General features: G+C 38.0%; 1 protein-coding gene across 2 annotated transcripts; it reads right to left on the reverse strand.

Moving 5' to 3' along the window:
- Positions 1 to 4,407: 4,407 nt before the first annotated feature.
- LOC127639555 (uncharacterized) lies at positions 4,408 to 7,325 on the reverse strand. 2 transcript variants are annotated; one of them, XM_052121623.1, is made up of 6 exons: positions 7,269 to 7,325; positions 7,004 to 7,184; positions 6,712 to 6,788; positions 6,259 to 6,445; positions 5,872 to 5,997; positions 4,408 to 4,722 (listed from the first exon to the last, which is right to left on the reverse strand). In XM_052121623.1, the coding sequence occupies exons 2-6, from the start codon at positions 7,071 to 7,073 to the stop codon at positions 4,547 to 4,549; spliced, it is 636 nt and encodes a 211-aa protein (XP_051977583.1). In that variant the 5' UTR covers positions 7,074 to 7,184; positions 7,269 to 7,325; the 3' UTR covers positions 4,408 to 4,546. The 2 variants fall into 2 exon arrangements, with proteins under 2 accessions (XP_051977583.1, XP_051977582.1); XM_052121622.1 differs by lacking the exon at positions 7,269 to 7,325 and having other exon boundaries at positions 7,004 to 7,268.
- Between the last annotated feature and the right edge of the window lie 3,509 nt (positions 7,326 to 10,834).

The following is a 10,834-nucleotide window of genomic DNA, read 5'->3' on the forward strand; positions in this document are numbered from 1 at the left end:
TAACGGTCTAGCAACCATATTGGGTTACCCTAGCAACCGAGTAACAATTCACATATCTCTGGACCAGAAAATCGTAGAGACTTCTGGGTTGGTTCATTTCAATCAGGATGTCAAGAACACTTGATAAGTATCACTATGGTGACTGCCTAACAACCAGATGGGGTTACCCTAGCAACCGAGTAACAAATCACATATCTCTGCAACAGAAAATCGTAGAGACTTCTGGGTTGATTTATTTCAATCAGGATGGCAAGAAGACTTGATAAGTATCACTATGGTAACTGCCTAGCAACCATATGGGGTTACCCTAGCAACCGAGTAACAAATCAACATATCTCTGCAACTGAACAACATAAAGACTTCTGGCTTTGTTCTTGGGACTCAGGGTAGCAAGGATCAATCCATCCATCAATCAATCCATCCATCTATCTATCTATCTATCTGAGGGTCAATATCTATCTATCTATCTATCTATCTATCTGAGGGTCAATGTCTATCTATCTATCGATCTATCTATCTATCTATCTGAGGGTAAATATCTATCTATCTCTCTATCTGAGTGTCTGTCTATCTATCTATCTATCTATCTATCTATCTATCTATCTAGCAACTAAGTTAAACTTTAAACTACTTTAAACAAATTTAAACTAAACTAATTTAAACTATAAACTACTTTAAACTAATTTAAACTTCAAACTAATTTAAACTACAAACTAATTTATACTTCAAACTAATTTAAACTACAAACTAATTTAAACTATAAACTACTTTAAACTTTAAACTAATTTAAACTAATTTAAACTTCAAACTACTTTAAACTTCTTCAAACTTTCTGGTCCAAACTTTCACAAGCCAACTTAAAGTTTGTCTCGACGAACTTTTTTTTCTAGTTATTATTATTCTTACTCTGAAATTTCTATATCTAACTCCTCCTAGAGCTTTTAAGCTACAGGCACCAAACTCGGCACAGACCTTCAGACTAATCCCGAATAGTGTGCTATATCTTTTCTAACTGATCGGACTTACGGTTTTCCTAAAAATGATGATCAAACTCGGAAAAAACTCCCATTGACTTAACATTGCGGAATGTTCAGAAATTCAAATTCCAACTGACATTTTCACACACACAGACAAAAAGGGCCTGTCAGCCCTGCATCTCTCCCTCTCTCTCTCCCTCAGAGGATTTCTTTTATCAAGCAGCCAAAAAGTAATGACCTAAAATCTTCCTAGCCACACGCTAAAACATGCTAAAAACGTGCTAGCATCTATCTGAGGGTCAATATCTATCTATCTATCTATCTATCTATCTATCTATCTGAGGGTAAATATCTATCTCTCTATCTATCTATCTGAGGATAAATATCTATCTATCTATATCTATCTATCTATCTATCTGAGGGTAAATATCTATCTATCTATCTATCTATCTATCTATCTATCTATCTATCTATCTATCTATCTAGCAACTAAGTTAAACTTTTTTAACACTACACTGTAGAACCGGCTCATTAGAGTCATTAATTTGGGAATCAGACTACACTGGTCACACTGTATGTTTCACATTGTAGATTCAAAAGAACCGGCTCATTAGAGTCATTAATTTGGGAATCAGACTACACTGGTCACACTGTATGTTTCACATTGTAGATTCAAAAGAACCGGCTCATTAGAGTCATTAATTTGGGAATCAGACTACACTGGTCACACTGTATGTTTCACATTGTAGATTCAAAAGAACCGGCTCATTAGAGTCATTAATTTGGGAATCAGACTACACTGGTCACACTGTATGTTTCACACTGTGGATTCAAAATAACTGGCTCATTAGAGTCATTAATTTGGGAATCAGACTACACTGGTCACACTGTATGTTTCACACTGTAGATTCAAAAGAACCGGCTCATTAGAGTCATTAATGTTGTAATCAGACTACACTGGTCACACTGTATGTTTCACACTGTAGATTCAAAAGAACTGGCTCATTAGAGTCATTAATTTGGGAATCAGACTACACTGGTCACACTGTATGTTTCACACTGTAGATTCAAAAGAACTGGCTCATAAGAGTCATTAATTTGGGAATCAGTCTACACTGGTCACACTGTTTGTTTCACACTGTAGATTCAAAAGAACCGGCTCATAAGAGTCATTAATTTGGGAATCAGTCTACACTGGTCACACTGTATGTTTCACACTGTAGATTCAAAAGAACCAGCTCATAAGAGTCATTTGTTCTGGAATCAGACTACACTGGTAATGTACCCTACACACACAGACAAAAAGGGCCTGTCAGCCCTGCATCTCTCCCTCTCTCTCTCCCTCAGAGGATTTATTTTATCAAGCAGCCAAAAAGTAATGACCTAAAATCTTCATAGCCACACCCTTAAACATGCTAAAAACATGCTAGCTTCATGATAACACATGCTAGCATCGCCTAGTGAAGTGCTAAAACATGCTAAATAAGTGCTAGCATCATGCTAACACATGCTAGCATCGCCTAGCGAAGTGCTAAAACATGCTAAAAACATGCTAGCATCATGTTAACACATGCTAGCATCGCCTAGCGAAGTGCTAAAACATGCTAAAAATGTGCTAGCATCGCCTAGCGAAGTGCTAAAAAATTGTAAAAACATGCTAGCATCATGCTAACACATGCTAGCATCGCCTAGCGAAGTGCTAAAACATGCTAAAAAAGTGTTAGCATCATGCTAACACATGCTAGCATCGCCTAGCGAAGTGCTAAATCATGCTAAAAACGTGCTAGCATCATGCTAACACATGCTAGCATTGCCTAGCGAAGTGCTAAAACATGCAAAAAACGTGCTAGCATCATGCTAACACATGCTAGCATTGCCTAGCGAAGTGCTAAAACATGCAAAAAACATGCTAGCATCATGCTAACACATGCTAGCATCGCCTAGCGAAGTGCTAAAACATGCTAAAAATGTGCTAGCATCATGCTAACACATGCTAGCATCGCCTAGCGGAGTGCTAAAACATGCTAAAAATGCGCTAGCATCATGCTAACACATGCTAGCATCGCCTAGCAAAGTGCTAAAACCGTGTCTATCCATCCATCTATCTATCTATCTATCTAGCAACTAAGTTAAACTTGAAACTACTTTAAACTACAAACTAATTTAAACTTTAAACTAATTTAAACTATAAACTACTTTAAACTTCAAACTACTTTAATATAAAATTCAAACTTCTTTAAACTTCAAACTACTTTAAACTATAAACTACTTTAAACTACTTTAAACTTCAAACTACTTTAAACTATAAACTACAAGCTACTTTAAACTAATTTAAACTAATATAAACTTCAAACTACTTTAAACTAATTTAAACTACAAACTAATTTAAACTATAAACTACTTTAAACTTCAAACTACTTTAAACTATAAACTATAAGCTACTTTAAACTAATTTAAACTAATATAAACTTCAAACTACTTTAAAATAGAAACTACTTGAAACTAATTTAAACTAATTTAAACTACTTTAAACTTCTTCAAACTTTCTGGTCCAAACTTTCACAAGCCAACTTAAAGTTTGTACTCAAACTTTTTAATCTAGTTTGTCAACTTAAACTGTACTATGCTTTTCATTCAGGTGCTCCTGTGGCTACTGCCAGCACATGGACACTGGTCCTGAAAGACTATGTTGTAGGGAGGTTAGGCAGGTTTGTGACAGAAGTGCAGAGAATGGGTATAATGTTATTAATCAGCCTATACATGACACAGCAGCTGAGTAGAACTGAAGATAGCAAACTCTATGACTTCAAAAAACTGTAACATTTGTAATACAGTGCCTATGTGTTAATACATTACATAACATATACTACAGTCTAGAATAAATTACTAATACTAGAGTAAAATAGTAAAATACTAAAACTACATAATTGTTATATTATTTGTTTATATAGGTTGTTGATAAATGTGCAGAAGCAGAAATGCAAACTGGATGCATGACTCAACACCCAGGTTTTGAAGCGGTCAGCTTGAACCCATGGGTTCTTCAAGTTGAATATGCATCCTTGGTCCAGTATTATGGTGACTATGACCAAGATGTTTTTACTATCAAAGAGTAAGTGAGTAATCATATCTGCAACAGTCAGTTTCTGTCCTGCAAAAATGCATTATCTAGTTTCCTTTTTTTGTCTTTAGGCGATACCGTCACACACGCCTACAGGACCTTTGTCAGATGGTGTTGGGGCTACTTGGGAAGAAAATACGTGTTGTCCTCCCATCATGTGTTGTTGTTAAAATAAGATCCACATTCACATCAGAGATACACAGGCTTCAAGCTACCTTCACTACATCCACAATAGCAAGTGATATGTATGTAGAACTGTATGTAATAAATAATGACAAAGGACTTTAATTACACTTGATGTTTCATTTATTACATTTTGAAGATTAATTTTAACACTAAAAATTACAAACATACACACACACACACTCTCTCTCCACACACACACACACACACACACACACACACACACACACACACACACACACACACACACAATCTAAACCTGCTCCTACTCCATCTGTGTAAAACGGGACCAGGGTCTGACTTCAGATTCCTGTAGGTCGGGCTTGTCAAAGGCAGCACATAAGTGGTCTGGAACCTTCAGTTCATTAATCTGCTCTTGGTATGGGCCAGGATTGATGACCACCTCCTCAAAAAACAGTCTTAGCAGACTCTCCACGTAGTCTATAACGCAAAAAATACAATGAACCTGGCATTTTTTAATTAGACATTTTTCTACAATTGGGATCAAACAAAATTTTGGTCAAACTGCATTTACCATAAACAACATGTATAATGTAATGTACGTGTTAATTGAATATCTAATTTTGCAGAAGATCTACATATTTTCCATATTTATTGTATGGTAACATTATCCTTTTATGCTTACTGTAGGTTGGTGCTGTTTTTGTGTAGTGAAGGGAATGATCCCCCTTTTTGTATTTTGGCCATTTCACTTTGATAGACGGTTCACCACTCTGGTTGCATGCATACTCGCGATTGGAATTTTCATTATAGTGAAGAGCAGCAAGGTGCAACCGACATAGTTAAATTAAGAAATGAAAAGGATAAATTTGGTAAGGGGGGGGGGGGTTGTTTAAAGTGTGATTAATTATGTGGATAAATGATGTATTTACAAATATAAGACAGTGTGACAGATGCACATAACAGCATTATTTATGAACTTAAAAAGACATTTAAACTGTCACACCTGTTCAACATTACCACAAAAGAGAATGCCACATTTTTCGGAGCAAATTTCAATATCAGGCTATGGAAGCCTTCAACTGTGGAGGTCTGATGGTGAGGGCTCAGTTTTGACACGTCTTTCAGTAGTTGATGGTTTATCATCAGGTCGCAAAACCGTTCACAAGCTTTAGTGCCTAATAAAGACAGCGAGTCCTTATCAACATATAACTGTAATGTCATTTTTATGGCTGGAAATATTGATATATATTATTAAATCCCATTGCATCTGTCTATCACTATGGCACTTGAATTCAACAGACTGTTGTCAGTCGTAATCTTTAATATTATAGTCATGGCTTATTAAAAAATCAATAGTTTCACTCTTAGCAGAATCAATATTTTAGTTTTTTTCAGTATTATAGTTTAAAGCATTATTTAATAAATATTTTTTTTCCATAATGGAAAATTTAAAGGTATCTGAAATATTTCAGAATAAAATTCAATATCAAATTGAATTAAGATTAGAATTGAGCTTGTAAATAGCAATTTAATCATAAAAACTCTATCAACCCAGCCATAGTTATCTTCATGGTTGTTACCAAACTAGGCTAATCATGTAGCATTATGAATCAACAAAATCCTTACTTGGTGTCAGCCAAGCTCGCATCTCAAGAGGTGGGTGGGCGCAGACTGGGAATAAGTCGCTGTTATGATGGTGCACATTTTGCACGTGGTTGGTTACAGACTTCCACTTTTCCACGGCTTCTTCACCTGTCTTGGAAGAGAATGCACACCAGTAAAGGTGGTTTATGATACTTCTCCTCCAGGCCAGAACCTCTCCACAACTACGCTCTTTCCCTAGTGCATCGATCTTCTTGGCGAGACCGTAAGTAGCAATTACAGAAAATTAAATGAATTCAAATATACTTTAATCAGTTCTTAAAACTTAGTTCAAGTTCATTTGTGCTTTTTTCACTTGAGTCACAAGTTGTGTATATATCTGATTAATCTGAAATGCTGCCAAACAGTTACCCTTAGAGACATGCCAAGTATCGAAATAATGCTGGATCTCAGGTCGTTGCTCCCTCAGATACTTTTGTATCGAAGGATGCCGATCTGTGACGATTGCACCAACCCTTAACCCTGCTGATTCCAGGAACTGGAGGCTTCTCAAAAAACCTTTGCTTTCCATGCGTGGACTTGCACCCACTTCATTACTCTGAGAGATGGAAAAAAAAACTCAATTTAGCAGACAAAAGACATGTTTTGAGATGTAAAAAAAAAAAATGACATTTACACTTTTATCCTGACAGTTAATAGATACCATATAAACCAAGACAATAAGTATGTTTACATGCACAATAATTTTAAGTTTTGATAGTTATCAAAGTGTTGCTGTGTTTGTATACACACTCATTGTGAGAAAGCCATACACAAAAATGCCATTATAGATTAATGCAGTGCCATAGTAAATTGCATTTTTACCTGGATTAATTGAATGTCCACCATCTTGTTGTCTTCCAGGTTCATCATCGTGTAGCTTCCATACTTGGCACAGTGTCCTTCAGGGGAATCAGAGTAGAACAGAAAAAAGTTTAGGACGTTACTGGTTTATTGACCATATTTTTCACATTGAACAACATTTTAATCCAATGTCTCTAGTGTATTGCAAAATGCAAAATTCTTCAATGCTTCAGACATTTCATAACGCTTATACTGTGATTGGAATGACCAGATGAAAGTGAATGTTGTTATTTTTCACTCAAAATGAACAAACCTGGGGAATCAGCTCTCATGTCACCACCCAAGACAACGGCCTTTCCAGAATGCCTTGCCATCTCCAGCATTGTGTTTTGTTCAGTCCTCCAGTGCCATAAAATTGTTGGCTGGAGAAAGTTCTTTTGATGATTAAAAAATGTCCTGGGACATATACATTCCAGACAGAGTGCTGACAGTACCTGGAAGATATCACATTACATAAGTATAAAAAATGTTTAACAATGACCAATTTATACAATTTATTTTGTTTACACAAATAAAACCTTGTGAATCTGTATGAATGAAGCCCCACTGAATGCTACTGCTGCCGACAAATGCAAATTCCCAGCTGGTGTACTCTGGATGTGTGGCTGGCTGTTCCACTTTGTTTTTTGAGGCAGTGTGAACAGATCTATGCGATTTTGAAGCAATAAAATGTATATGAACAATATCCAATATGCCAATAATACAATAAATAAAATTATGTTTGTAACAATTTGTCAGTGCTACATTTATGATCACCTGCGTGATGGATACAAATGTCCCATTTACAAATTTCTCAACTGTGCAGGTATGGCAGCATGCTTAACACTTCCGAAACAGCTGTAGCAAATTGTCTTCCTACACCATGTATTTCCTGGCTTTGTATGGTGGTTGGCAAACCCTGGACAATCATAACTCAGCAAATCATATCATACTTTCTAACAAGGCATCTTGATTGGCTCATAGGTGACATCTGAACACTGATTTGAGGTGTATGTTGAGCTCTCATCGAACACAGTGTCTTCAATGCGTGGCCTTTTAATTGGTGTTGAAGTGAGACACGGAGCTCCGATACCTGTACCAACACTCACACCAACAGAGTGGCCGAAAGGCTTCACCTGAACAGCTGAAATTTTCAACACACACATATGACAATCAAACACATGAAACAACACAAGAAGACTATTACCAGTTAATACAATGAAGATAAACATAGCTAGTAGCCTATAACTTTACCTTTACTCCGTCTTTTCTGCTTGTGGGTTTCCGTTTGAACTGACACATTTTTCAAAGATGGTGCATGACACTGACAGGCCACATCTCTTGTTACAGGCTGTATAACAGGAATTGCATTATGTTATGATATTGGTACAAGGGCAAAATAGATTGTGCAAGACTGCCAACTTTTGAGTTCAATTTGGAGTTAGAATTACGATTCAATTCATAAGCTTGAGATTCTGATCTTGATTCAATATCGATTCATTTCAATATACAATACAGTTTTTAATGTTGTATACTATACAGGGAAACCTGTCAGTTGGTATCAAAATTGACAACTTGTATACAATTATGTCGATTTTTAAAATAATTAAGCAATTGCATGAGACATGATTCATTTCAATAAGTTGTTCTATATTTTTCAACATAAGTTACCCTTTGTAAAGAGCAAGAGATGACCGTTATGTCCAATCTGTCTTGATTCAAGTGGTGATGTTGGTTTTTGGCGCACGCCCCAAAACACGCTCACGAAACATTTATTTACTTTATTAAGCATAATATGACAAAGTTATGTTGGCAGCCCTGTATGATATTCAGCGTCTCAAGAGCTTGGTTGTAGCTAGTTCAACTTACCGTCAAACTTTGTGAGGTACCAACGGTGTACACTGACGGGACCGCATTATCTGTTAATGACAGATATCTCACAAACCCCATTTCGTGTTCTGTCCAATTTTTGAAGCATTCACGCGTGAAGTGCTTCGAGCACATCCGTGACCTCTCTGTTATCCCTCCTTCCTCGAAATGTAAAAAATCGAGCCATTTGGACCGTAACGAGGGAATTTTAGGGAATGGGAAAAGTGTTCCGTGAGTGTCACAACCAAAAATGCACCTCCTCGCCATCTCTCCTTTCACACGCTGTCAATGCTCGCAAACACACAGGCAGCCTGTCTACTGTCAGTTGGAGGGGCGTGGTTACGGATGTTAAGGAGACACCTAAACTGTCAAACCTACATCATCAGGGAAGGTCCTCCAATGCAGAGGGGCGGGGAATTTTCAGATTTTGATTAAAGATTACGAAAAAAAAATCTTAAATTTTTTTTTTTTGTGTGTGTGGATTGACTTGCATGGATGAATTGTTCACCACAAAACGATCAATTTAGGCAAACAAAGTATGGTAAATTTTTATTTCATGGGGACTTTAAACGTGTGCCCGAAATCTGCATTTAAGTTGTAATTCTGTGAGACCACACAAGCCCCTCCCCCTCTTTGATAGTCTTTGTCACAGCCTCCACACAACATTGAAGTCTGCCTGGCCAGCCTTCATTTTTGACAGCCAGGTAAGAATAATGTTTGCCCTTAACTTTGACATTGTTTGCCACTGCTGTGAAATTAAACCACTATAAAAAAAAATCTCCATAGAGCATACCTGTCAACACTCCCGTTTTTCCCGGCAGTCTCCCGTATTTCACACACATCTCCCAACCCCCTCCAGTTTTGTTATTTCTCCCGGGAAACTCCCGTAATTTGTATGGCCCAAACCTCGTTATATGAATAATCACATCAATATATTATTCCAAGGTTGTCCAGTTGCCAGATCTTGCATGAAACTCATCCTACTCACACAATCGACACATCATACAAATTTCAACCTATTTGTGATCACAACTTGGCAACCTACAACCCAGTTGCAAGGGAAGTTGAATCAAGCATCACTGCAGGGCTGGACTGGTAATCTGGCATAACAGGCATTTTTCCGATGGGGATTTTCTTTGGGACCGATCAGGGGCGAACTGGCTATCGGAAGTACCGAGTGGGCCAGTGGGTCGGCCGCAAAATGGGCCGAATGGGCCACGATAAGCTAAAATGAACGATAAAGAAATCATACAGGACGCGCTTTCTGCCATCTCAGCCTCCGTGAACTTCTGTCTGGAGTGCGTCAAAATTTTTTACCAAACTCAGCATATACTTGGCTCGCAAACATGAGAAATATGTCTATAGAAATGTTGAATTGACTATAAAATGAACCAGTTTAAATCGAAAACAAAAATTCTCTGATTGTGTAATCCATATGAAACCAACGAGAGGTACTCTCTTTATCGTTTTTGAAAGACGACATGCTGTGAATTTACCTCAGAAGAAGAGCGTGATCCAATATGGCCTTTCTAACACAAAAAGAGTCTCAAAGTTCATTTTGTGAGTGAAAACGAATCGGTTACCTAACGTAACCTCGGTTCTCTCTAGACGAGAGAACGAGTATTGCGTAAGCTAGCTTACGCTATGGGAAAGATTCATCTTTTCTGAGATATTGAAGCCAAAAAATTATCCTTAATTTTGTATCATTTGTCAACGCAGTGCAGCAACTGCAGACCTTGAGCGGGCTACCTAGCGAGCTCATTGGTTGCTCTGCGGCAACTGCTGCAGCCTATAGACGAACTTGGGTGAACTCGCGTCCAATGAGAGGCGTCCTGCGCTACTGCATCAAAGCCCGCCAAAATGGGCGTGGCTAGAGTGCATATAAGCGTAGTTCGTGAGGCTGGAACCCTGGTTTTCATTGAATGAAGCGAAAGTCGCCGTGGCGCGAAGCACGGCCGGCTATGCAATACTCATTCCCTCATCTAGAGAGAACCGAGGTTACGTTAGGTAACCGATTCGTTCTCTTACGAGAGGTTCTCTCAGATATGCGTAAGCTAGCTTACGCTACGGGAACCCATTGTCAACGCCGTGCGCGCCAAGCATCCACTGCATGAGCCCCGGGGGTGGGGGGACCCGGGGGAGCCCTTGTGAGTGGGGAAATAATATTTGGCCGGCAAGCGTGCGGGCCTGTGTGTGTGTAATACATAAGCACATTGTGGGAAGGGAACGACAGAGC

This window comes from Xyrauchen texanus, chromosome 48, assembly GCF_025860055.1.
Source record: "Xyrauchen texanus isolate HMW12.3.18 chromosome 48, RBS_HiC_50CHRs, whole genome shotgun sequence".
In the NCBI taxonomy this organism is placed as follows: domain Eukaryota; kingdom Metazoa; phylum Chordata; class Actinopteri; order Cypriniformes; family Catostomidae; genus Xyrauchen; species Xyrauchen texanus.

Bases quoted from the DNA above. Each gene is read 5' to 3' on its own strand.
- LOC127639555 (XM_052121623.1), bottom strand. From the start codon at position 7,073: ATGCTGGAGATGGCAAGGCATTCTGGAAAGGCCGTTGTCTTGGGTGGT. The intron at 6,446-6,711 runs GTAAAAATGCAA...TCCATCTCTCAG, and splicing joins TGGACATTCAATTAATCCAG to AGTAATGAAGTGGGTGCAAG. The intron at 4,723-5,871 runs GTAAGGATTTTG...TTTGCGTTATAG, and splicing joins GCGAGCTTGGCTGACACCAA to ACTACGTGGAGAGTCTGCTA.